The 27915-nt window shown below is 38.5% G+C and overlaps 1 protein-coding gene and 1 long non-coding RNA gene across 7 annotated transcripts; one reads left to right on the top strand and one right to left on the bottom strand.

Annotated features, from left to right (window-relative positions):
* Positions 1–747: 747 nt before the first annotated feature.
* On the bottom strand, positions 748–5701 carry LOC139967872 (uncharacterized). The gene is made up of 4 exons (XR_011793173.1): positions 5142–5701; positions 4155–4331; positions 3316–3477; positions 748–1992 (listed from the first exon to the last, which is right to left on the bottom strand). It is a non-coding gene; the product is annotated as an uncharacterized lncRNA (long non-coding RNA).
* Positions 5702–11597: 5896 nt separating this feature from the next.
* On the top strand, positions 11598–27780 carry LOC139967873 (uncharacterized). Of its 6 annotated transcripts, none has more exons than XM_071972042.1 (7): positions 11598–11743; positions 16472–16620; positions 18060–18222; positions 19765–19977; positions 21256–21422; positions 22562–22705; positions 23383–27780. In XM_071972042.1, exons 2-7 carry the CDS (start codon positions 16495–16497, stop codon positions 25288–25290), a joined length of 2721 nt encoding a protein of 906 aa, XP_071828143.1. In that variant the 5' UTR covers positions 11598–11743; positions 16472–16494; the 3' UTR covers positions 25291–27780. The 6 variants fall into 6 exon arrangements, with proteins under 6 accessions (XP_071828143.1, XP_071828137.1, XP_071828139.1 ...); XM_071972036.1 differs by having other exon boundaries at positions 21256–21437; XM_071972038.1 differs by having other exon boundaries at positions 11741–11863; positions 21256–21437.
* Positions 27781–27915: the final 135 nt, after the last annotated feature.

Below are 27915 nucleotides of genomic sequence, written 5' to 3'. Positions count from 1 at the left end.
CATGGGTCTACGAGAGTTGCCTAGCCAATATGAAATTTCATCCGTGCGTAAAGCTCATTATAGGACGGGAAGTTACCGAGAGTGTTTTCAAGTTACATCCTAAATGAAATCGGCAACGCTATATACAAAGCTCAGGCCCATACACATAATTTTGAGTGCAAGGATAAGGGGGGGGGGGGGGGAGTTGGGATGGTAAGTTATCGAATTTGTGTCCTGGGGAGGGGTCTTCTTAAGTCTGTGACCTATCTGTGATGAGTTCCAAAATATTTTTGTTTGCTAATAACAACCGTGAATTAGCTGGAAGATACTTCTCTGACCTTGAAAATGTCAACACTGCCCCAACCCTCTCCGTATGGGCTTGACACCTATTTATTGACTTTCATTACTACTTTATTGTTTACTTTTTAACCGTTCCTTATTTTTGTCACTCAATCGTCGAGTCAAGGTTTTCTCCCTCTCAACAGGGTGGAAGGACATTCCCCCACCCCTGCCCCCTAAGCCCGTTGTGATGGCCATGCGCGAAGCAAATCTTCATTTGTATAGACAAATGGCATTCCAGGCAATTCCAGTGATAAAGGTTTGTTGTTTCTTATTATGAAGGTTTCTTATTGGACAAAAGTGGTTCAAATTAGAAAAGATGTATTAGACAATATTCTCTTCAAAAGAGCTGCAAAACATACAGGAAACAAAACAAAGCCAAACAAGGGAAAGAATAAAGCAAATAGGACAGAGCAGGATGCAATATGCTAGATTTGTTGTCTCATCATGTTTCTCACACTTTAAATATGTCATTCTTGTAGAGAAAAGTTTGTTTAAAGAAAGTTAATATAGTAAAAATCAAAACATGAAATTGGATGATAGTCATGCACAAACACAATATTCTGAATCTATATCAGACTGGGCAAAGAGTGAAAAATGATTATACATGGGATCAGGGAGCCAGGAGCCGGGGGGGGGGGGGGCACTGTCTGTACATACTATTTTTAAAATGGCATCCCATATCTTTTTATAGCAAGGTTAACAATAAACAATCTCAATAAATAGTATTGATAACATACTAACACATCATATATATTTAAGTGATATGGCCGGTGTGTATCGGTTTATAGCATAACGAGTGGTGGTTGTGGAATGAGAAAATGTCCCTCTGATGTTGTGTGCCCACCCTCACTTCCTACCCCCTGCATGGGGAAATTTAACTGGAATGATGACTCTCCCTTTGTAGCTCTGATGCAACTAAAGATAATCCATGCTTTCTAGAGCATCCTTCAAGCAGGGAGGTATTGCTTGGTTAGAATGATATACTACTGTCACTCTTCTTCAAACAATATGTACTTGAAACTCTCATAATCCACATGAAGAAAATCCTCTTTAGAGTTTGGTAAAGACCTCAATAAAACCATGCAGAAGTTTCCCTATTAGAATCCCCCCCCCCCCCCCTTGAACTGCTTTCCACAGACAGTAAGATAAAATGCTTTAATGTGCAACTTGATACCGTCAAAAGTTAAATCTTGATTGTAAATTACAAAATAAAATAGCTGATTCTCATGTATCCAACAGGTTTTTCGTTAAGACTTACACAGAAATCCATAACAGCAAAAGTTACAACAGGAAGCAGAATATGGTCAGTTATATGTTTTACTATGAGAACTTATCTTGAACACATTTTCCAGAACCAAGAAACACGCCTTCGTATTTGTTATTTAATGAAGTAATGAGGTGATAAAGAATTTCAAGCGTCACAACCCTTCAACTTGACCTGCAAATATATGGATTTCCACCGAACGACTGGCAGTGAAAAGTCAATGGCCTCTCTTTGCTTAAACATATAGCAGCCGACAAAGTTTTCTCTCATGATATGTTAGAGTGAAAGACAAGATTATTGTCGGTAACAAGTTAACTGCTAAGAAAATCGTCTAGACATGTCTTCTGTTAACTTCATACATACTCCCTCCATTGGTGGTCAGAGATGAGATATCAGTACAACCAAATCTGAGCAAAATAAAAGTTGAAAGCAATATTATGAGTAGTGAATGCCACACTGTAAGTCATATATAAAATAAATTATCATCTTGAAAGGTTATGTGTAAGCTCCACTACAAAGATAATTAACATTCACCATATTGGTTAAGTGTAGACTGTATAGTGTACAACTGAACTATGCTTAGGCATTGAGTTAATTGGATGATCTTTTATTGTGACACTTACATGTTTATGGGAATACTGGGTCCATTTTTTTAATTGGAGATTGCATGTCATAATTTTGGCGCTATATTGTACAGTTCACTACCAAACCTGAAAAGTTTTAACCACATGAGCCAATACAACATTTGTGACATATTAATGAAATTTAATATCAGAAATTTATCAAATTAGCTTAAGCTAGGATACAACAGAAGTTTGATGCCTTTTGGTGCTCTATTGATGTATGTGTGCATGGCATGACTGTTTAATGCCGATCAAACATTAATTATCCTGAATCAGGATCCATGGGGGTTCAAAACACCCTCTCTATGACCCAAATGCAAAACCAAATAATGCTAGCTAACCATTATTATGGTAAAATGTACTATTATACATCATTTTGCGTCAAGAGACCTAAACATTGCCCTATTTTGCCAAAACAGAGGGTCCCTCTCCCAGGTTTCAGGAAATATCCCCCCACTATACACACAAACACATTTAGCAATTTTCCACAACGGACCTAACAGAGAAATGGTACCAAAACTCAGTTGATACATTATCTATCTTATCTTGTCGAAGTTCCTGTCAAAACAGCCAATTAGTAATAAGTTCACACTTTCTAAACAGAAAAGTTCCCTGTGGTTACAATATCAAACTGTCCAACACCTTTTTGAAAAACAACACACAAAAGGTGGTGTCTAGCTGTGGAATGTGGTCTTAATTATTTACTCATCATTTGTTTGAACAAATAAACTGTGTCTGCTGCAGTGAAACATGTCCAGCCAAAATCACTTTTTGGGGATGTAAATTAAATGACGACAATTGTCAGGCTATATGCTACTTAAAAACCAGAGGTGGAACCTTTGCAAGTAAATATAGGAACAAAAACTACTTACATATAAACTTGTTAATGGGGACTTAACCTGCAAAGATTTACAGTACACTTTCTCGGTTCTCACCTACCTTCGTGACCTTTCTGTATAAGCTTAATACCTATTTGGAAATAGAATAGAATAGAATCTGCCATGCACTACAAGTTATTTGCATGGTACAAATAACAGATATGATGCCATTCATATTGGAACTAGTTACTAACTACAGAAAATTGTTCACTTTTTAAGACATGCTTACCTCATCATCACATCAGTAATGAAATAAGAAGTTGATGCTGCAGTCTTGTCAGGCACTGCCTTAGCCTGTCTCAGGCCACTTTGAATAGAAGTCAGACAGTGTTATCATGTACAGTCGATTGGCAGCTGTCACTGGTAGAGGACCAATAAGATCAACACCAACCTGTTAAGAAAGAAGACAGCATTTAGGTGCTAATTTAATTTTTTTTTACAAGTTGCAGGCTTTGCCTTGACTGTTGTTCTATTCCATTGCTTCATGCTGTACACAGATCTAGATAAAAACAGTGGGATATCTGATCGAAACAGGGTGTTGGTGGATTTAGGCCAATTATTTTTACCTTGCAAATATGAAAATGTAACTTACACCATACTGTACCATATATTTACAATCGCTTCAACCACTAAACCAGTAAAATGATACGCCACTTTTTGCAACTTACAATTACATGCGGCAACATGCCTATATTGATGGTTGCTCTGCAGTTAGGCCAGAGTGTGGCTTAAAGGTTTGCTGTATGGGCCCTAAATATGCCAAATTTTCACTTTGGACAAAATTCTGTAAGTATGTTTATATCCCTGAAGGAAATTTACCTCACTGGGACATTCAATCATCTTGTGTCATCATTTAGAATGTCTGAGCACAATTTAAAGGGTTATTACCCCCAGAAAAGTACTTTTTGAAAACTTCTAGCAACTAAAGTGGCCAAAATTTAGGGCCAATACAGACTACCGTTAAACTTGTAAATGTTTAATTTGTCCAGAAAGAATGACATTAACTAAACTAAACCTTCACTGCATACTGCGGACATCCTGTGCAATTAAAACAGATTGAATATTTACCTGTTTCCATAATCCAGTTACAGGAATGCTATGGAGACTTGTTCGTAGGTCTACATGACAATGACGCTTTGACATCCTGTTGAACATAACTTGTTACATCATCGTTGATAGTTTTCCAATAGAATCTAGACAATAGACATAGTCTGTTGTCTGGTTTATCTATGCAAAGATGAACACCTTCAAAGAGATAAGAAAATTCATGATCAAAGGAGATATCATGTTTTTGCCCCCACCCCAAAAAAAAACACAAACAAACAAACACACACAAATATATGGGCTGCAGAATTGGTAGTTCTAGCTGAAGTGCCTTAAAATTGAATTACAACTCTATATCAGTGTTTGAAATGGAATATTCCCATTATTGTACACATTGCTTGGCCACAATTGGGATCTATAGATATTTAAGAAGTTTTCTTCTGCAGTGAGGTTTGGCATGTAGAGAATATGCCACACCTAAAAAAAGTACTATCAGGCCTTCAATAATATATCTGTTCTTACCAACCAAAATTAATGAACGTGAATTTATTATGTACAGTATTAGTGCCACTTTCCTCTAGAAGTAGGCTCGGCTATATGCTATAGTCCAATAATTGCATTTTATAGTGTCCCATGCATGCAAACCAGACTAGTTCTCTAAGCTTTAGTAATCTGTTGTTATCTTTTATGATAGGCAGGGCGATTAAAGGTGGAAATTTATAATAATTGTCACAAAAATTTGTTTGGGTAAACAATTGGGTAAACAAAACGAAAAGAAATAGGCCCTAATAACTTTGCTCAAGCATACAACTGATTATAATGTTGCACAAGCAATTGCTTGACTTTTGCGAATGAGTTTTTACAACTAACCAAACGTGGTAAAAGAATATCATGATTTGTTCACCAAAAAGGTCCTAGAGGCCTGGTTATAGTTTAACTGTGGAATGGCCGTTCGCCATTTAACAACCAAAGGCATACTGTGTATCCTATACTGTAAGTTACAGACATTACCTTATAGATGTCACTAGTCAGTGTGAGCTGCTTCGATTTGGGCGAGTTGAGTAGCCCTAGATAGCAACACTTTCCTTCAATTTCGGTACGCAAGAGTTCCATTTTCAGCCAGTCTGAAAGACTGACTTTGTCTCCGTAAGATTCTTCTCTGTTTTATTCTTGTAAACCCACTTGGATAGCTCTCATCTCTTAGAATATCCGCAATTTGTCTCACGTTTTCTGCTAGCTTTTCCGTTTTTAGTTGTCGCACGACTTTACTGCTAAATATACGGAAGCCGAAATGCGACAATTTGCTAATAATACGGATACTGCCAGAGTCCATTACTAATTAAATTTTTGCTACTCGGACGTACATGCTACGGCGGACATTGTGTTCAGGGGGACACAATTTACAACAAAATATATGACCGTCAAATAATGTCCCCCTCCGTGTAACCATAGCATATTCTGTCTGGGGAGACAGTCTGTACCAACTGGCCTTGTACAATAGGTCCGGGGAGACCAAACGTACTGGTAAATCCAGTATAAACTGTCCTGTGGGACCGGGACAGTTTATCCTGAATATGGAATATTTGCGACAGTTTGTACTGCTACACCTGCATTTACCACCCCTCCCTATGTCGCGCATAAAGCATAAAACTTTAGCTGAATAGCATACGTGATATATCTAAAAAATGAAATACATTATAGAAGAGAAATCTTCCAGTTGCCCTCCATCCCTTCCCTAACAATACTGGACTTACCATTTGTAACACCCTTGTGTTTAGTCTTTCAACTGAGAGGGAGGTGTAGGCGGTTTTACACTATCTAACGCAACGTAGTCGCCAAGAACATGAAGTATTTTTAAGGGAGGGCCCGAGGAACATGAACTTATAGCATGCTCCTCATGGTGAAACATAATTGCACCTATTAGGTGAATTGAGTGTACTGTTAATAGTAGGAGAGACTAGCGTAGGTTCTTATGACCAACTGGACCGGTTTCTGCTTTCAAACTTCATAGGAGGAGCTTCATCAGTAGTAGCCTTTGAATATTTTATATTCGGCCTGGGCGTCTCATTCTCAAAATGCATCTATTTTCTGTGCACAAGTTTTTATGGACTCATGGTGCAGCTATAAGAGCATCTAAAAGAGCTTCGTGTGAACCTTGAGAGTCAGCTGATTCTTCGTTAGTACGAAACCTTGAGTTAACAAGTAAATCTTTGAGATTTTGGGCCCTATTGTAGGCTAGAATCGGTTCTTTTGGAAACAGTTTGGATAATTGTTGCGTGTTGCGAGATTAAGTGCCAATGTTTCTAAAGTGTTTTTTTCAAATGCGTGGTTTTGATATGGGGTGTAAAGGTGAGCTTGAACACAAGTGGTGGTTACTTTTGTTTAGGTTTGGTAGTGAGGTATTGCCCACGGTTTTCAAATTTTATGCCTTTCGTGGCTGAGGCAATTTCCTCTTTCTTATAGTTACGGAGTAACAGTTTCTCTGTGTAAGCCTTCGGGGCATTGTATATTCCAGGGTTGCCAACTCAGATTTGAATATTTAATGTCAAACTCTCAAGTGTTTCACCAACTCTCGTCACAAGTTGTCAAGTATCGAATTCAATCAGGCATAATGGCCTATTCAATAAGTTTTCCTCCCAGATTAAGACACGGGGTTACTGTGATTGCGGGGCCCCTGACATCGCGGGGCCCTGGGCCAGGGCCCAGTGGGCCCATGCGTTAAGACGTCCCTGACCTGCAGATGACGGCAACTGGGCAGCATGGGTTTGAAGCCTGGACTAGTGTATTCTCTTGACTTGAACTTTGAACGTTTTAGAAAATTATATGAGCCAGGCTTTGTTGCAGGTTGTAGCTGACGCAGCTTAGCCCCCAAGACATAGCCTAAGGTACTGTAACGGCATAACCGTTAGCAGGGGAGGATCCAGGGGGGGGCGACCCGGCCCCGCCCCCCCCTTTTAGAAATCAGTTGCGTTTTTTATGTGGGAGTACTTCAAATTCCTAAAAGGCATAACTTGGTGAAAGAAAAGCCTAATATATATCCAGCTGCTCTTCCCTGAAACGCGATCGTTTTTATTCCAAATTTGAAACTATAAGGCAATTACCAGGCCTACGCGACATTACGTATTAATTAGATACGGCTCAGTACTATAGTGCTGACTATTACTGTCAGGGAAAATCAATGCACAGTTAGCAAGTATATCATAATTATCTGAATGAAACGGGGTGTAGGCGGTTTTACACTATCTAAGGCCGTGGTTTTCAACCTTGGGCTCGCGGGCCCATTTGGGCCCGCGAAGCCGATTTTGTGGGCTCGCGAGCATTGCCCCAGTAATGATTAAAAATTGTGGCATTTTTGGGGGCTGGTGGCGAAGGCACATGATGATGTTTCTTAGGAAGCCTCATCGATGAAACCTTGTACAACGGGTAAAATTTACTCAACCCTATAACCCTATAAGACTAGTATAAGAGAATTCGGTGACTCCCACCAACCACTGCACACTACGTATTACGTATTTACCAAGGTTATGATGTGTGGAAGCCTTGCTCAATCGAACCCAGCTCTTCCCAGTGCACGCAGCAAGTATTGCGCGATTTCTATAGAGAATAATTTAGTACTAACATGCCTTTATACGACTAGCCATTGATCGATCAATCTTCTAATTATCGGTTAATAATAGGTCAAAGATCCGAAGAAAAAAAGTGGATCATATTTGTCTACACTTGTAAAAATTGCGATAATTCGAAGGAAAGGGCTGTAGTAGAATCCTTCTATTTTCAATACAATTAACGGTTAATTGTATTGAAAATAGAAGGATTCTACTACAGCCCTTTCCTTCGAATTATCGCAATTTTTACAAGTGTAGACAAATATGATCCACTTTTTTCTTCGGATCTTTGACCTATTCTGCCTCGAATATGAGCAATAATTGGAATAACTTATACAGCGTGATATCTATACAGTCCGACACTTCTACAGTTCTCCCGTTCTATTGTCAATACACAAAGTATTATTACGTTCTCTTTATTTCTTAATTTGTTTTCAATAAATAGAAATTACCTCACCGATTCGAAATATATCTCCTTTAATACTACTGGGCCTCATATGCACACGTCAAACGGTTTTGCTGCTTTTTTATTGCATTGTTCATCTCCATTTTTCTGCATTATTCTGATAGTAATAACGGTCACCCATTTCTTATGAAACCAGTGTACCATTGAGGGTTGCAAGAAATCTTTGAGATAGGCTCTAATTGGGCAGTACCTGTCATCTGATCACGGAGGAACATACATAGCTCTGATTGAGTCCCCGGGTCACTTGTGTCAAGAATACACTAATAAACGCTGTGAAATTGATTTTATGAAGTTGATAACTTTGCAGGGTAGGGTATGGGCTCGCGAGGACGGCTCGGAAGACGAATTGGGCTCGTGATCGAAAAAAGGTTGAAAACCAAGGATCTAAGGCAACGTATAGTCGCCAAGAACCTGAAGTATTTTTAAGGGAGGGCCCAAGGAACATGAACTTATAGCATGCTCCTCGTGGTGAAACATAATTGCACCTTTTAGGTGAATTGAGTGTACTGTTAATAGTAGGAGAGACTAGTGTAGGTTCTTATGACCAACTAGACCGGTTTCTGCTCTCAAACTTTATAGAAGGAGCTTCATCAGTAGTAGCCTTTGAATATTTTATATTCGGCCTGGGCGTCTCGTTCTCAAAATGCATCTATTTTCTGTGCACGAGTTTTTATGGACTCATAGTGCAGCTATAAGAGCATCTAAAAGAGCTTCGTGTGAACCTTGAGAGTCAGCTGATTCTTCGTTAGTATGAAACCTTGAGTTAACAAGTAAACCTTTGAGATTTTGGGCCCTTTTGTATAGGCTAGCATCGGTTCTTTTGGAAACAGTTTGGATAATTCCGCGTGCAGGGCGTAGCGAGCGGGGGGGGGGGGGTGTGAGGGGTGTATATAATAATTTGGTCGCTGTCGGCAAATTTTGGGTCTGTCGGCAAAAGGAGAAAAGGTGAAGAGAGCGGAAGGGGAAGAAGAAGGAAAGCTGAATAGAGAAAAGGAGAACGAGAGCTCCTTTATCGGTTATTTTGATTTTCCAGTTCTTCATCTGATAAACTCATTCACCAATCCAATCACCCGACGCCTGCAAGTTAAAAACCTCTCGGCAAATAACTGATAATGTCACGGCCGTCAGTATAGCTACTGTAGCCAGGCTCAGCTAGACGAGTGCCAGAATCGCCGGCAACTCAGTGAAAGAAATGGAATTAAAGGCTTCCGTATAGGCCGTAGCCCATGAGTCGTGCTATCGTGTGACAACGTGTTGTTATTATCCTCTGTTCAGAATGACGTCATCGCAGATGTCATTCGTTCTCCGTTGAAAACTTAAGGACACGGCTCACGAATTGTACACAATTTTTAACGTTTCTCGCTTGTATATCAATGAATGTTGTTTTTCCTCATTACCGGAAAGTTTTCTGAACATTTTCATCATGAAGTTTCACTATTTCAACGATCGGAGAAAGAGAAAACACAGTTCGATAATTGGTCCCAATTAATTCTTCTTCTGCCGACTGCCACAAAAATAATATCGAAATGGAAATTCTACGGTGCCAAATTTGACTTAAAATATGCACCAGATTGCATCTAAGGACGTTTCAAAACTAAAAAATTTACAAAGGGGAGGGGTAGACCCCCTACCCTTAGACCCCTCCCCCATTCCAGTCACCACTTCCAGATCCGTCGGCAAATCAAATTTGACTTAAAATATGCACCAGATTGCATCTAAGGACGTTTCAAAACTAAAAATTTTCCAAAGGGGAGGGGTAGACCCCCTCCCCTTATACCCCTCCCCCATTTCAGTCACTTCTTCCAGATCCGTCGGCAAATCAAATTCTCCACACCCCCCCCCCAACAAAAAACCCTTCGCTACGCCCCTGAATAGGAAGCAAGAAATAGTCCACAAATTCCGATGTTTTTTCGGTCGGTGATCCGTTTCCGCTTATTATCGGGCCCTCCCTTAAAAATACTTCAGGTTCTTGGCGACTACGTTGCGTAGATAGTGTAAAACCGCCTACACCCCCCTTTCATTAATAAGTATATCATAATTATCTCATTGAACATATCTTGTTTTATGTTTTTTCTTGGGGTGAATCTGGCGTCATAATTTTCTCGCAAAAGAAAAAACGAATCGACGCAATAATAGTGTATCCATTGTACATGCACTGTTGAGCGTTCTTAAATATGTGTCTATCGAGAAAAAATATGTGCACAAAAAAGCGTGTCTGCAACGTTTCTGGTTTTTCTAGTTTTTGGCGAAATGTTTCACCATTTTGCATCCAAGCACTCACAATTAACCAAAAATTTCCAAGGGGGAGGGGGCCCCTCCCCTAGACCCCTCCCCCAGGACGCAGATCACTAAAGTGCTACCATCGGGATGTCGGCCCCCCTTTCTCAAAATCCTGGATCCGCCCCTGGTTAGCCTAATGGTTGGTGAATTACTCTGTTGAACAGCTATGTTTAAAACGAAATTGGGGGTCGATGGGGGCAGGCATAAATTTTTTAAGGATTATATTTCTAGTGGAGGTGCTTATAGGTGTTTTGAAAGGAAGGTAAGTCATTTCTAACAATATCAGGAGGCATGCTAAGGTAGGCTACACCTTGTTACACTTACAGGGATAAGCTGAAGATTGTCTTTACCGATGCTAGAAGTATTTGTAAAATTTTTCCTGAATTTACTGTTCTTTTTGAGGATCTGCGAGGTCTGCGAGACCGAAGGTCCGCGAGACCGAAATTAAAAAGGTCCGCCACACCGAAGATCTTCGAGACCGAGGTCTGCGAGACCGAAACTATTAGGTCTATAATAGCACTTGGTAAGACAAATATTACTACCGGTAATATTACCTTGATAAAGCGAGGAATTAAAAAGAATTTATAGCCATTTCTTTTCATAATGGATACCAGTGAGTTGCGCAAGGGGGATGGGGCGGCTTGCATTGATACTATGCTTCCACCAGTGGCGTAACCAGAGGAGGTTGCAGCTAGGGGCCGAACGCCCCCGCTCTCAAATGTCAAACCCCCCTGCTGTGTGTTTGTGCTACAAAATGTACAAATTTTAGGAAGTAAATTAGACGTTTGGTTTATTATGAGGAAATTGTGTCAACTGTTACGGGCTAGAGGTTAAAAGTCAAGCGAGTTGAGGCTAGTTTCAGGGTGTTTCGACAACAAAACTTGGTATCACATTCTGAGGATTTCACTTACCAGGACACAGTGATTCAAACACTTGGAATTCCATGCAGGGTGTTTCGACACCACATCACAGACAGTGATTCAGACACCTGGTACAGCGCACTGAGTGTTTCGTGTACCATCTTTACCTAGGGCCTAGATCTGAGGGTTTCGCTTACATAGGCAAACAGTTAGTACAGTATTCCCAACACATCCCAAAACACCACAATACGATCAGCGAATCTGAAACGGAGGTGACGTTAGAGGTCAACTAGCTGTGTTGTCGAAACACCTTGGAACTAACCTCAGCCGTAACATTAAACCTGGTGTGAACCAGGTTGCACCATAGCTCCAGAACGCAGTAATCTTTGAAAGAATTTTAAAGTAAAGACATGTTTGCAAAAATCAATGTTTCGAATTAGAAAGGAGAGCAAGACATAGAAACCAGTCTTAATTAGTTGGTTCTCGTAACATATGATAATTGTATTCCTAACGCTTCGGTAGGCTAGTAACTACAATAAGTTTTGGCCTAGCCTACAGTAGGCCTGATTAGTACTAACAGTAAACTTGTGTCAAACGGACTGTAAATTGTAATTGTGCAATGTGCGAACAATTATAGGAAAATTGTGTAACGCAAAATAAAGTAGCGTTATGCCGCTGTTAGGCCCTAGTTCCTTACCAGTATCAGAAGTAAATTTAGGGATATGCGACAGTAGCTCAACAGATATTTCAAGTACATCCTTTGAACATCAGTAACCTTGAAAGAATCAAAATACACACAAAGGTAACAGGTTATGTATTTCTCGAAACAGGTAATGTTAGGCCCTTACAGAAGTTACACTAAGTCAAGCCAAGCCTAAGTTGCAGATAGCCCTGTATAATGAAAAAACGTAACCTATGCACTTTGTTGTAGCAAGCCTAACATAAAATCATTGGTTTGTGAACATCACACACCACACAGTATTTATTCAGTGATTGAGTCAATGAAATCAGTATTTATATAGGCCTATCACTAACTTTTAGCCTGTCTGGCCTGCTATTTGGATTTTAGACAATATAGCACTGACTATTCAATGCTTTGGCTAGGCCAAATGTTAGATGGTTGTGCTTCTCATTTATATATATCTGGATTCTGGAATTCACTTAACTTTGTGGCTATTCGCACGAACGTAATTGTGCGAATAACGTTGACTATTCGCACTCATGTAACTTGACCAATCAGCGCCCGTGGTTGATGTAAACAATGAACTGTCCCGATATGTGTTGGTCGGGAGGGATTAACAGGACATCGATGGACAATAACACAGCAGTGCATAACAATGGAACAGGAATTTGATAACTATGGGGATCCAGGGTTATGTTCAAAGTATATCTGCAGATACTTTTTATCTCAATACATTACATGTATAGAGATATTGTAACAGTAAGTGGGACTCTCTCTTCTCTTAAAAATTTTCAGCGTCTTTATACAAAGTTCTCCTTCTCTGGAATTTCATATAGGCCAACATATCATATAGGCCAACAAAAGTTACTATTTTTTATTCCAGAATTGTATCTCATTCTATGACTTTTTCACCGATTTATGTCCAAATTTGGCCAAATCACTCTGAAAAACAGTTGAAATAAGGCCTTCTTGCACACGCTCCAAAACTTGTTTGTTTCATTGTTTTTGATGATTAAGCCCCGCCTCCAAGTCTTGTGTAGCAGATTGGCTATGACTCAAGCCCCGCCTCCAAGTCTGGTTTGTAGCAGATTGGCTATGCCTCATGGCAGCTACATGTTAGATATATACGAAAATGGTCACCCTCACGACCAATTTACTGTACTGTTGTGAGATGTTGGTACTGGTCGTGTATTGCACACTAATTCCATATACACATTGTTGTGCATTTAATTTATATTAGGACTTCGTCTGTTTATAGCTCCATGGTTTTAGTAATATCAATTTAAGGATTGTTCTGTTGTTCAGGTAGTTTTTCAGAGCAAGAGTCATGATAAGTTTGTTTGATTGCCCATCAGGTATTTTGTATAATTACGTATGTGACATTATTAAGCTATACGTTTAAGAGCTACTTTATATGTCGCGCACCAACATCATTACTGTTTGGTGCATAGCCTGTATGTTCAAGGATCGGCTTCTTGCGATCTGGCCTTCCGAGTGTTAACCTCTCAATACATTTCTGTAATTCTTTATAGAAGTATTTCTGTCTTTATTTGGACATTGAACAACATATTACCTGGTCGGTAACATTACAACGTATACACTTTGTTGTGCTGCTGAAGGCTACAAGTTTAGGCTAGGCCTAATGCATTCTATATTAGGCCTTCATTTAGTAATAGCCACATTAGCATTGTACATGTACTGGTGCTGTTCAGGCAGTTTTGGGCCAGGGTAAAGTAAGTTTGTTTGATTGCCTTACAGTGTGTTTTAATTTTTAAGTTAAGTTTCCAACTTATATATTAACTGTGACTCCATAAATTTAATATAATGTTAATGGGATAATACAACAACTATTCATTTGGAATAGAGTGCATGTATATTGTGCATTTCTAGAATGAAGCATCATTATGAATTAACAGCTTGTTTGGTATATTTCTTTAACCCCCCCCCCCAAAAAGAATTAAAAACAAAAATTATAATCTATCACATTTTATTTTCACTGGAGTATGTATAAAAGAGGAGCCGGCCATAGCATCACAACTTTTATAAGACTATAAAAATTGGATAAGGTTATGTTTTATTTATAAGGATATAATAAGGTTATAAGAAACTACTTTCTTTTGAACCTGTGATGTTTGACATCAAATATACAAAGAATTAAAAGAAAATACTAAAATGGAGAGGAACTGGGGTGAGTATTAGGGGAGGAGGAGGCCATCCATCACTTTCAATTTAAAACTTATATTCTACATATGTGTACACATTATTTTTTCCAAGTCATAAATCCAAGAAATCTTCATGTCAAAATTATTGAGATGGAAAAATGTGGGTTGTTTTGATAATTGGAAGTGTACACAGTTTTGATGGTAGTCACCACTACAGTCTACAGTAACCTACAGTAGGTCGATAGGCCTAGCTTTCTCAAGGCAGGCATCAAGAATATGGTCGAGTTGTTCGCCTCTTCTTATTTGACTGTTGTCATTGACGTCAAACTACGTATATACAAGACCAAAAATATTATATATATTGATATAGATAATTGTAGAGACAGCAAAGATAAGAAACTAGGAATCGAAATTAGAACTTCCCGTATTGAGATACTGCGTCATTGATGCTCTTGTTCTATTTTTGTAATAAAGGATTCCAAAACGGTTGTAGCAGCAAACAAGCGACTACTGTAGATGAATTAAATTCATCATATTCCGTTTGCAACAAATCTCTTCTGAAATATTCCAGCAAAATCTTTAATTATTTTTCTGAATTTTTCCAGAATTGATCACATCTCTTATTTCTCTCATATTTTACAGATTTGGCTATTGATTTTGAAAAAGATAACCATTTTTTGAGAATCAGCAAATTTTCGTAGACCAAAATCTTGAGGGGGGCCAGGGGGGGGGTGAGGGAAGGCAAATCGACCGTGCACACCCAACACTGGTGTTGTGGCCATGGTTTACCTTCCCCTCCTACTCAGTACGAACACGTTCGTGCGAATATAAATGTTTATTGGCAGTGCTTTTCTAATCATTACATGCCTACCTATACCCACATACACATTCCTGCAAATAACAATCCTTATTAGTACGCCTTCATGTGCAAAGTCACTGTCTATAAGCACGAGCATGTTCGTGCGAATATCGATGCTTATTGGTATGCTAACGTAACAATAACGGTTGTTATTGGCACTTAAACGTACCAATAGACAAGACCTTCACTTAATTGGGGATGACCTTGAATTATTTTATTTCATTTAAAGCAAAATGTGACAAATTATACAGTATAAGAAAGGTCTAGAAATCTGACTAGAAAGGAGATATATATTTCTTCTGATATACTGTATATTGGACACAATAAATAACAGTCTAGCTGATATAAGTAAGCTTACATACAAACATTTAATGCTAGTGATGAATCGCACAAAGATTTGCTAATTTACAGCAATGTTTGACTAACCATTTGTTTTTACTTTCATACAGTACATGCTGTATCTCAACTTCTTTGATTCCTGGCATTGTATCACATTGTCTCCCTTTGTTATTACTTGGGTAGCACACAGTAAACATTCAAGTGCATCTTATATACTTATGTGGTACGCACTATAGGTCTCTAAAGCTCAGTTATGATGATGAGTTTTTTTTTTTATTCATTATCCACATATTTGCAGCATTAGATCAATATGTATCTGAGATCTATGCCAAAAAGAGGAGAAAAATTCAAATAGGTTGGTTGTGTATGGAATGACATTCATTGACAAGGCTTGGAAAGAATGTCACAAAGTCACATTGATAATTGTAGCTTTATTCTATAAAAAAAGTTTAATTATCAATTTTAGTCGCTTGCTAGAAATGCCAGTGTGTAAAAAGATTTACGTGCTAAAATCAAATTCTAACTGGGATTTTATATGAATTAATACAAAGCAAATATGGATCTACTAACAGCAAAATGCAAGTGCCATTTTTCTTCACATGGCAAACATGGAAATCCACTAGCATTTGTACCCAAAAAAGCCCCTGCATTCTGAGGCCTGCTGTACTACTTCAAACTTTCTCACTACTTTTTAGGCTACAAGCCCTTTTACAATGTTACAAGCATTCATAAAGATATGACCAAGAAAGTTTCCTAGACACTTTCTTTGGTATTAAGTATCGCACACGTCATTTTTGGCCTACTGATTTGAGTTTCCCCCGTACCCCCACCTGTCGAATGTCAAGGAATGGTTATAAATTGCAGTCATTGCCTTTTACATAAGGAGAAACTATTGAATCTATACTGTTTATGATGGTCCCCTGTAACGTTTGGGTGCCACAAATGGCTAACCCAGAATTTGTCTTTATTATACAGGTAAGTAAATTTGCATGGAGCACACAAATCATACACTTTTCCACACCTACGGTACCCTATTCTAACTTCAGGAAGACTTAACTTTAATTAAAATATACTGCATCTCCCTACAGGTCCTTAACAGGTTCAGGAAGAGATGGACAACATCTTGGATAAGAGACGAAGAAAAAGGTTAAGAGAGATTGCCTTTGATTTCAATAATAAGGTGTCCCCAGGTGACCTATTGGATAAGCTACCTTGCATCAGCTTACAATCAGATATGGTACGAGTATTTACCTGTGCAGCTTTTTCTATTACTGAATTTATAGTTTGGTAAACTAGTGTTGCCTACAAGTACACTCTGGGAGCTTCAGAGTATGTAAGAGTGATGTTATCGTGAGTAGCTTACTGTACAGCATTTACTCAAACTTTTGCGACAATTGGCCTTCCTCTAGGAATATTTGGTTTGATGGCTTTGAATACAAAAGCCATTAACCTTTGATTTGTACCTTTGATACGTTCCTCACAGTTACGTCAAAACTGCTCTGTGCCTTTATGTCCCTATCTCACTCCTCTTTTCCTCTTACTTACGACCATGATCACTTCATCTAGGGTGACTGGCAGGCCCATTCTTTTCCCCTTGGAATTAATTATAATTACACTGCCCAAGGGATGCTGAAGCTTTCACAGTATAAACAATTCTTAGACAATGACACAGTATAAACAATACTTTGATGTGATGTGCTTAGATGACAACATTTATAACTACCTGGCCTTTAAACGACTGAAAAGTCAAATCTACAGAATTAATATATCACACAGTCATAGCTCCCAACTCTTGAGTAGGCAAATGCTGGTCCATGCCACGAATCGCCGTCCTGGGGAAGGGTATAAGGGGAGGGGGCGTCCCCCTCCCCTATTAAATTTTTTTTTAATCCTGGTGATGCCTACATGTAAAATGGTGGCACTTAGAAGGCTTTTGTCACCCAAAATTTTCTGAGAAATATGCATTTTTTTGTGTGTAACATCAATAAATTGAATAGTAGGTGATAATTTATTCTTTCCCGTGGCATGAAAACGTTCGCTGCTCGCCCCAATGAAAAGAAATATAGGCTAATTTGAGGTTCAAATGATGCTGTAAAGGAGGTTTTATACTCTATTATGCTAAATGCAAAAGAAATGATGGTTGCTAAGTCAAAATTTTATGCAATTTTTTTTATGTATACTTGACAATTACAAAGTCCTTCTGAGGTGGCTTTGACTGTGGCACTTTGCGCATTATGTAAAAACTTAAAAAGTCATAACCGCTGGCAGTTCTTCTTGTTTAGAATATAATAACTCATGGTAGCATTTAACTGTAGCATATGCCAAAGATGTCCCTAATTCACCCTTACTATGTATGATTTTATTGCCATTGTATGAATGGCTCAAAACAATGCTAAGATTACAGGTGGTAAAGCACATAGTTTGAAAGGTTGTCTGTACATCTGAGTGTTAATAGATATATTCTTAGTCTGTTTAAGTTTCAGTTAGCCTCTGAAGGAAGATCCTGCAATAAAACATGTAACTTTATGCAAATTCTTGTCTTTTGACATTTGGGCCTGATCTATAACCTAAAACGTGGTCGATGCTATTTCAAAGACAAAGTAAACTGTTTCTGAAGATTTCTGCTAGTAGAATAACATAATGGTTACCATGGCAATTTTGCTTCCCTGTTTGCAGCAAAGAATAAGAAGGTACACTCGCAACGAAGGTGATACAACTGCCAACAGAGAGCTTTGCTCCTGCTTAGTAGGGAAGACAGGATGGTATGACCAACTTATTGAAGGCTTAGAGGAAATAGGTCCTGTTGAAATTCTCGAGATGATGAAGTCTGATAAAGAAGGTTGGTTTTTTAAGTACAATAATGTCCCTGTAACTTGGAAAGAATGGGTTGATGTCCCTGTAACTTGGATAGAATGGGATGATGTCCCTGTAACTTGGATAGAATGGGATGATGTCCCTTTAACTTGGATAGAATGGGATGATGTCCCTGTCACTTGGATAGAATGGGATGATTTCCCTGTCACTTGGATAGAATGGGATAATGTCCCTTTAACTTGGATAGAATGGGATGATGTCCCTTTAACTTGGATAGAATGGGATGATGTCCCTTTAACTTGGATAGAATGGGATGATGTCCCTTTAACTTGGATAGAATGGGATGATGTCCCTTTAACTTGGATAGAATGGGATTATATCCCAGGAAAAATATGATTCATATTCTCTCATCGTAATTATATGATTTCTATTCTCTCATTCAGTGTACTACTGTAATCATGAAGTACTGTACAGTAGGAGTAATATTCAAGTAAGGAACAATATTGCACTGCCATTGGTTGTGAGACTGGGACAAAGTTGAGTAAACAACTCACAAGTCTAGTGTTTGAATGTTATCTCTAGATAAGCTACTAGGGATTGGTTCATCTGTTACACACCTCCAGAAAACTCTAATATTGATGAACCCATGTCTGAGAACTACTATCCAGAAGGTAAAAATATAACTACCCAGAAATTAACAACAAAAATATCACTTCCCCTTTTCCCTCGGGAATGTTGCATTATTTGAGTGTCAAATTAACATTGACTGCCACCAAACCCTAACAATTACGCTGTCAGGTAACACAGAAAGGAAAGACACTTGAATACACTTCAAAAACCTGTGTTTATTGAGCCCAATTCCATAGATAAAAAAATAATTTTTTTCCATGTCTTCCTAAAACATGTGAATATTTATGGAAACCAGTGGTTTTACACATGTAACAAAATTTGAAAATATGTTTTTGTACCTGAGAATCTTATTCATAAATAATTCAATATAGACAACATGGAGAATTCTGTGTCACAGAAAACTCTGCTAGTTCACACATTATCACAAAATTGGATTTCTTGCCACTGGTTGTCATAGATTTTGTTGTCAACCTGTGTTTTGGGAGTTTCCACCCCTTTCACATTGTAAAACCTATACATAGTAATGTGTCACAAAGGTTGAAAACTGGCAAATGTGTGTCATAATCACACTTTTGCACAGATACCTCCCTTGAATTTTCAGGGATTTAAGCACAGGTTCCCACATGTGAATTTGGTACCTAAGGCACATGTTTCTTGGAAGTGTATAGTGTTTATTTAAAAGGAAGCTTAATAAATAAGAGAACAGAGCAATATTTTTGTCTCCTCCCAGGGGATAATTGAGCAATTAAGAGGTTTCTAGAGATTGTTTATCAAAACCTGGATTTTCTGCATTCGGTTGAGTCGCTTACTGTAGGATACCAAACGATATCATTTTCCTCGTAAACAATCTTCATTATTTCTTGCTGATGGATGTCATTACATTTTCAGTACCTTTCTGTGATAATTTTGTGTGTTTTATGCCCTCTGTTTGGCACAGGTAGCTTACTTTCTCCTACTCCTGTTGTCCGGTCAACTGTGTGTCAGACCACACACAGGATCTCAGAGAACCAACCACCACCCTCTAATCGGAGGTCGATCTCGGAAGACACTCCAGTGTCAGATTTGCCAGCTGGTGTGAGAGCTGCCCTCAGATTGTTAGATCAAGATGTTGGTATCAGCCACAGCTGGGAAGACTTAGCTGATTGTTTTGGTATGCTGATTTGTATTTTGTAACTGCAAGATGCAACTGGTTGCATCTTCGTAATAGTATCTTTCAGAGAGCAGGCCAGATGAGGGGTTTCGGGGGTGTACATGAGAGAGCTGGGGACAATACAGGTGTGGCAGGCAAGATATAAGATATAGAATAATGATATTTCATATACATAATATATGTAACGTAAACTGAAAGTCACTAAATATGGGCATGATGAGACGGTCGTTCCCAGGACCTGACTTGGCTGTTGATATCTCTATGTATATTGTAATGTAATTTGTTGTGTTTATTCTCCACAAATGTAACTGACTTCTCAAGTCTGCTATGCTTTCAGGGTAGACGTTACTTTTACGTTAGACTTACGGTGCATATAAAACTTGTAGGTGAATTACTTGTGACCATTAACTTGTCAGAAGTATTGCCAGTTTATAGCCCCTTGTGGACTCTCTGACGGTAGCTGTACAAATGTTTCAAAGGCTAGGTCACACACTGTTCTAGGGAGTTCCCCTGGTGTACATAGGACACCGTCCATCCCTTCCGCACTGTACACTGCACGCATGTTACATGTGTGTCACCCAAAACACACCAGTGACACAGCTAGCCCATGAATGCAAGTTCTAGAAACTGCTTCATAATGTCAGTAAAAGGGCAAAAAAGTGACATATGTTAAATACAGTAGCATCTTTGTTTGGACAAGTAGAACTACTTCTTTGATGTCACATGAAACATTGTGCTACCTGCTTCATACTGTACAACCTTGTAAGGGATGAAAGATGTACTTAGAAATGCAATCAAGTTGCTAACCTACATTTAAGCCTCTAGGCTACCTCATAGGATTATAAAGCTGGAATAAAAGGCATTTTATTTTTCTTTAAAGCACAGTTAATCGTAGTATTAAGACCCTCACATACCCAATAAATGAATAGGGACCAATGGGCAAAATCCTGAGAACAATCATGATTTCACTTAAACTAGGAGAGAATCCATTAGCTGTATTAATTCCAAACTGGATTCTATTTTCTATTTTCTGAACTGTGTAAGCAGCAATTTCACCTGTGTAGTAATGGAAAATAATTTAGTAAATTATATGGAATATTTATGTCTGTGGAGAGAGGGAGGGGGGAGGGTGGGAGGAGCCTTTTTCAAATGAAGTTTTACTGACCATTTTGTCCTTAGTTTTACAATTGTTACACAATGACAATATGGTTCTGAGTTTGGTGAAGATGACAACAAAACATATTTGTTACACTCTAATCCTTGGTTTATTCTCAACAGGTATGACTTGGGAAGAAAGGAATTGGCTTGCAACTTTGGACAATCGTTCTGCTCGCTTGGTTGAAAGGTGGTATCAGAAAAACCCTTCCCAAGCCAACCTTGGAAACTTAATTTCGAGACTTTGTAGTATTGAAAGGCTTGACGTGGTCTCAAAAATTAAGGAGGTGGTAAGATGGAGGACGGTAAAGTGCCAAAACCTTTTAACTATCTCATGTTTGCTCTCTCATTTTGAGAAACCCATTTTAAAGGCCATGTGCTAGTTTTGTGTTTCCACATAGCTGGCTCTGGTACTGTCAGTAAAGACTACTTTCTTATTTTTTCCCACCCCCAGCCCTAGGACAAAATAAGTCTATGCAATGATGATGTCATGTGTGATATGTGCGTATCTTATACCCTTATAACACTCTTAACTCAAGAAAAGTTTGTGATGGATGAATTCATACTTGGTGTGTAGACTCACCATTTCTGTGAAGGTCAGAGGTCAACAGATGGCAAAGGTGAAACTTTGCTGATCATGTGAATATAGCCAGGGTCAAATATTGTATTCTTTGTTAAATTACATATTCTCATATGAAATATGGCCAGGCATCACAAAGCCATTTGACTTTCTGGTTATAAACATTTTGACCTGTGCTGTCATGGCACATTACATATTATACATACATATAAGACACTTATATAGCGCTGCTACATCGAGATTGTAGCACTTTTACAACTTAGTCTTGGTCATTGGTAACTTGTCACACCTACACACCAAAGTGTGTGCAATTCAATCGATCTCTCCTGGGGCACCACAGTGCACAACAACTACGTGTCCCCCGGGGGACTTCCCATAAGGTGCAGCCACAAACCGGCGCAGGAAACTATATTTACAAGTTACCTCGTCCCCCCATTTATACACCTGGATGAAGAGAGGCAAAGGAGATAAAGTGCCTAGCCCAAGGAAACAACACAATGATCTGGCCAAGGCTTGAACCTGTAATCCTTAGATCACCAGTCCACTGCCTTGACCACCACGCCCACCTGTCATGTCCTGAGGATATTACTGTCTAGGATAGGATTGACTTTCAAATGGTGTCTTAATATTGTGAGGAAGTTCTCATCATTGTTAGAGCAGTAAAGTTGCTCAGCAGCAAACATTGAATTAGTGCATTTGTAATGAGTTTACTGTACTTTGGTTTTTTATTGATATCAAAACTTCGTAGCGACTTAGCAATTGGTCTTGAGAAATTGTTGACAAGGTTGAACTCCTCTATGTGAAAAGTATTATGAACAATTGAGCTAAATAAATGTGTTTTATGTTTAGATTACACAAGAAGATGGTGCTGGCTCAAATCGGCAGTTATCATCCCAACAAGAACAAGAAAATTTCTGTCAGAGCATTGAGAAACATCATCACTATGAAAACAATTTGAAAGGAGGTAAAAGGCAGAAACTTGACCTAAAAGATGTGAGTGACTGTCGGATATTTAAATTGTATTTGTTGGTTAAAATTGACTTGAAAGGACGTCACAGGAATCAGATAAGAAATATGTGATTTACTGTTAGCTATTCAAGAAGGGTTCATCCCGTCATCTGTGTTGTGAAATGTTGATAGCTTTACATGCAGTTAGCACTTATAGTATTGTTTTGAGTTGTACAGAGAAATGCCCTGTTCAAACAATAACTGATACAATGTCAATTTTTGTTTCATATAGGAAAAAAATTGGTTAAACTTACTCCTTCTAAGGATATGAGTGAGTTTGCTGCACAGAGAAAATTTGATCAGATAGCCTTTTTTGAAATGTGTCTATTTCTTAGTAGTTAGCTAAATGTAAAGAAACATTTTAACTTACCATGGTGTGCAGGTGGGGGGCGGGGGAGGGGCTGCGGGGAGGGGGGCAGGGAGGGGAGATTTCTCCTGGCATCTAGCGGTGGAGGGGTACTTTCTGTAATCTATGTTGTGCTTTGTTGATAATGTTGTGATGGTAGCTTAACTTTCTTCAGTAAATAATTGAAGTTGAAGTTGCCCCTCTTCATTTTGACAAAATGCCATCATTGCTACAATGCTTTCTCTTCTGGATATGTCAATTGTATGATCTCCCAGTAGAATAACTTTATGATTTAATTTCATTTTTGGAATCACAGCAAAGTGATGCATTGCAGAAGTGGAATAGTTCAACAAGGACATCCCCAGGTACACATTTTAACAGTGATGGAATGAAGACAGTTAATAAGCAACCGATGCCTGTCCAGGGCCATCCACCTCAACAGTCCCATAGACCACCTGACAACAGAATGAGAGATCCCAGCAGAGATCTGATGAAGGAACCTCTAAGAGCAACATCCGGTAAGGGTCACGCAAGACAGGAAGAGAAAAACCAAAAGAGGTCAATGGTGAACTATGAGACAAAAGCATCATATCCATCAGTTAATATGCCTGGTATGGAAACATCATTCAACAATTCTACTGCTAAACCTCATAGTGCCTGCAAATATGGTTCAGAACCACAGCAGAACAACACAAGTCTGGTGCAGCAGAGAGAACCAACTGCTGCATCAAAGCTGGGGATGGCAGGTAACATTGGTCCCTCACCGCAGCAAGCTAACAGAAACCGCACTGAACATGATGCAGGCACTGTAAAATTTGATAAATCAGAGAATACTCCACAAGGACCACAGTCTGTTAGTTCACCATCAAGCCCTGTTGCACCAAAATCACAGCCTGTGCGAGGCCAGAAGGGTACTACCAGCTCCTCAGAAACAGGTGCGGAGAATGTATCACCTGGTCGTACACCAAGTGCAACTCCAAAGAGACTGAATGCTGAGGCTGCTGAAAATATAAGACCCAGACCTCCATCAGGAAACTTACCAGTCAGCCGTGTCACACCACCATCATCGCCTGTGAAAGAGCTGATGCGCAATATACGGTCCTCCGAAACATGTACAGACAATGTATCACCTCCTCGTCTTACACCAAAGTCAACTCCAGAGAAAGGAAGTGATGTCTCTACCAAGAAGGAGAACTGTGTACAGTTGGGAAACAGCAACAACGGTTTCTCAGATACTAATGACTTAGGCAGTGGACATGAAAATTCCAAAACCAAGGTGGAGGTTGATATTAGCAGTAGTTCCCCAAAAAGCCTGGCTAGCACTGACGTTTTTCTATGTCAATCTGAGGATATCCTTATGTCTGAGGCTAGTTCATCTGATTCTATTAAGCTTGAAGCCAGTCAACCTCTGTCTACAACAGTGAATCCAAGAAACGAGGCCACAACCATGACAGCGATCCCTGAAAATCAAATCAGAGATGTAGGAGATAGAGGGGAAAAGAAACATGCAGAAAATATTAGTCAAAGTGAGGCAACTGATCACAACAGACAGCAGACCACAACAATATCGGTGGAAGACGATGAGAAAGCTTACAGTTTGGTCAAAAATTCAAGAGATGATAAAATGGTAGAAACGCCCGGCGTTGGGTTACAAGGTGAACATTTTGTTAGAGGTCGAGAAGAAGAGAAGGTAACTTCAGGAATATCTGAAATGCAAACAAAAGACAAATTAAAATCTGAAGAGCCTGATGATATTCCTTCTTGCAGTGTAAGGGACATCAAAAGGGGTGGAGATATAACTACTCTGAACCAAGTAGGACACTTAGATAATCATGTGAGTAACACTCCAAGTCACGAAGAGGGAGATTTCAAAATACATCCATTAACATCACAGGAAGCGGGTCCCAGGAAAGAGACCGATTATGGTCCCAACATTGATTGCTCCAACAAAACGGTTGTGGAGAAGAATAAAAGTAAGGGGATACCCCAGACAACTGCAGATAGAAGTGCAGAAGTTCTGGAAACGAATGATAATAATGCAAATGAAACCCAGGAGGTGGTTGGCAGAGTTGAACCAGAATCACAACAGGCCACTTCTTCAGATTGTGGTCCTCAGCCTCTTAGAAGTAGTGATCCAAGTGGGGTTTTGTGGCATATTATATTTAAAATGGGACATTCAACTTTAGACATGTCTTTTGGGAATAGCTTAGCAAATCAGTATTGAAAAGATGAGAATATATCTTTTGTAAGATATTGAATGCACCATTACCGAGTATGGCATGGCATTAGAACTTTTGAAGGGGGATTTAATATACCCTGATTGGTGACCAAAGAAAACTCTTTCATTTCGCCAACATCGTATTTTGATTATTTAATACATCTCTTTCTACAACCAATACAGTGAAATCACAGAGTTTGATACAATCAATAGGCTTGTGCTTACATGCACGCTTACAATATATTATAGAAGGCAATATTCTTGTCAAGTCAGTTAGCTCTTCAGTGATAGAGTTAAGAAGAAGGAGTGAAATACAAGGACTTAAGGGAAAACGTTTAGGCAGAATTTAGTCTGGATATATAATAGTCAAAGAAAGGAGAAAACAATCTCTAGCTATTCTGGTGTTGGAGATATTTACCTTCAAATTTTGATAAATACCTGGAAGGCTCCTTTAAGGTTAAACTGATGACAAATATAAATGTTAAGCCATGGTTTTATAAATCCTAATAACTGAAACCAAAATATGTTTTTTTTCAACTTCATATTAGCAACAGAACGCCTTTGGAAGACATTCAACACCATTGTTCTGGGCAAACTTATAGTTAGATATTTTAGATTCAGCAATTGCAATACTAATCTCTACTACAGAAAATGTCAACCATTGTAATAAACAAAGACAAAAAAAAACAAAAACATTTAAGCAAGTGATGCTCAATGATGTCATAAAGACTTGATCTAGTCTCCAGCCTTATGTGTGAAGAGGAGCCTTATGTGTTAAGAAACACTTAACTATGTGATATCAACCCGAATGGAATAAGAATTTCTTAGCTGTTTTGGGGAAAGGAAGTTGTACGTGACAGTTATTTCTAGATGGTTGGGGTTGCGTCTTGTTCAATTGATGAACCTCACCTGTTTAAAGGGTCATTCCTCATAAAAATTAAAAGAGTTACAGAGATACTTCCTGAACTGATAGCAGCAGCTTGTACAATAAATGTTCCAGAACATATCAAAATTAAATCGGACCTGCAGTCATCCTTTAAAAGCGATATTGCAGTGGCAGGAACTCAGTATTCCCAAACAGTCAACGTAAGAGGTTGATAACCATCTTGTGAAAATTACATCCCTGTTGAAGAAAGATTTATTGTTAACTTTCCTTTTTTTGTCTTGTCATATCAGAGATCAATTCTGCTGAATCAATCAAATGATAATTTGGTTATAATTCTGAAATATGTCTATATATATACATTTATATTATTGTCCACATTTAATGTGTCTAGAAAGAGAAAACTAGTTATTTTACATTCAAAGAGAGAAAGCAATATTATAAAAGCTACTTATCTTCTGCAAACAGTCTGTGTTGCTGAATATATAGCAAGTTTAATAGAGGATCCAAATTTTTGTTCCTAGCAGGATATTTTCAAGTCGCCTTTGGTGAAGATCCAGTAATTTTTGACGATCTACTTTGATTTATTTTATGCTCAGTTTGAAGTAGCAAGATTAAAGTAAAAGGTTGAATAATTGTGGTTCAGTTTAAGATATATGTTCTAAGATTAAAAAAAAAAGATATTATATCCTTGATTGTTTAAGAATTCATTTTGTCCTCTTTGTGGCTATTTATTATACATATTTCCGTTTTCAATTTTTTTTTTCTGTTACTTTACTCTACACTGTCTAGTTCTGGTTCAGATTTCATATTTATCCAACCTGCAGTACATTAATGGCACCCCTTCCTTAGGTTAGGCATGAATTTTTGTGTGGTCATTTCATTCATCTCTCCATTTTTACAGAGCAGACTAATAATCTAACTAACCAAGAACAACTGGCATTCTATGAATCAAATCTACATCAGTAGTTTCCCATACTTCTATTACTATATGCTATGTTATACCAAGACACTACCATCTCCATAGGCCATTAAATGAAAGCATTGTGTAATTACCCAAGACCAGCTTCAGTGTGATAGGAAGAAAGCAATTTATGTAAAGTGTTTGAGAAAGTTTAGAGTGAAATTATGGAGAACTCTGTCTGAACGCTGTTACACACCAGAAGTGAATACTGTGATGTTTGAAGATTTGAGCATATATTCTCCATCACTCTTATCAGCTGCGAAGAACATCCAGTTGTGGGGGGGGGGGGGGAGGAAGGGATTGACTCATTTAACCTATAGAAACCTATCACCTCTTTGATGGTCAACTAATTCACTGTTATCACTGGAAGGTTAATATTATGCATACATTAAACTGTGTAAACACTGTCTGTCTGATTTGAATCTTGGTTTACATTTGTTTAATGGAAAACATTTACTTGTATGGGATGTAAAGTTAATGATGGTAGTGGGTGAGGGGGTGCAAAGAGGTGTGGTTCAAATGTCAGGATGTGTCAGTGTTCATTTGGTGTGCTTTGCCATCAGCAGACCTGTACAGTATGTAAAACAATTATAAACTTGTAACAAATGCATGGTAAATGAAAATAACAAAGATAACAGAACATTCTCTATCTTCTTGTGTTTCTATTTCTCTTCTGTTCAGTTGACATTTTGGTAAAATTGAAATTTGACAAGATGGCCTTTTACAGATACTATATCTCCAGACTAAAAGCTACGGACATAAAAAAAAAAAATACTAAGTATCA

Source organism: Apostichopus japonicus, chromosome 5 (assembly GCF_037975245.1).
Source record: "Apostichopus japonicus isolate 1M-3 chromosome 5, ASM3797524v1, whole genome shotgun sequence".
In the NCBI taxonomy this organism is placed as follows: domain Eukaryota; kingdom Metazoa; phylum Echinodermata; class Holothuroidea; order Aspidochirotida; family Stichopodidae; genus Apostichopus; species Apostichopus japonicus.
Note: the sequence above shows the minus strand (reverse complement) of the source record. Positions and strands in the feature narration are given on the sequence as shown.

Bases quoted from the DNA above. Each gene is read 5' to 3' on its own strand.
- LOC139967873 (XM_071972036.1), top strand. From the start codon at position 16,495: ATGGACAACATCTTGGATAAGAGACGAAGAAAAAGGTTAAGAGAGATT. The intron at 19,978-21,255 runs GTATGCTGATTT...TATTCTCAACAG, and splicing joins AGACTTAGCTGATTGTTTTG to GTATGACTTGGGAAGAAAGG. The intron at 22,706-23,382 runs GTGAGTGACTGT...TTGGAATCACAG, and splicing joins AGAAACTTGACCTAAAAGAT to CAAAGTGATGCATTGCAGAA.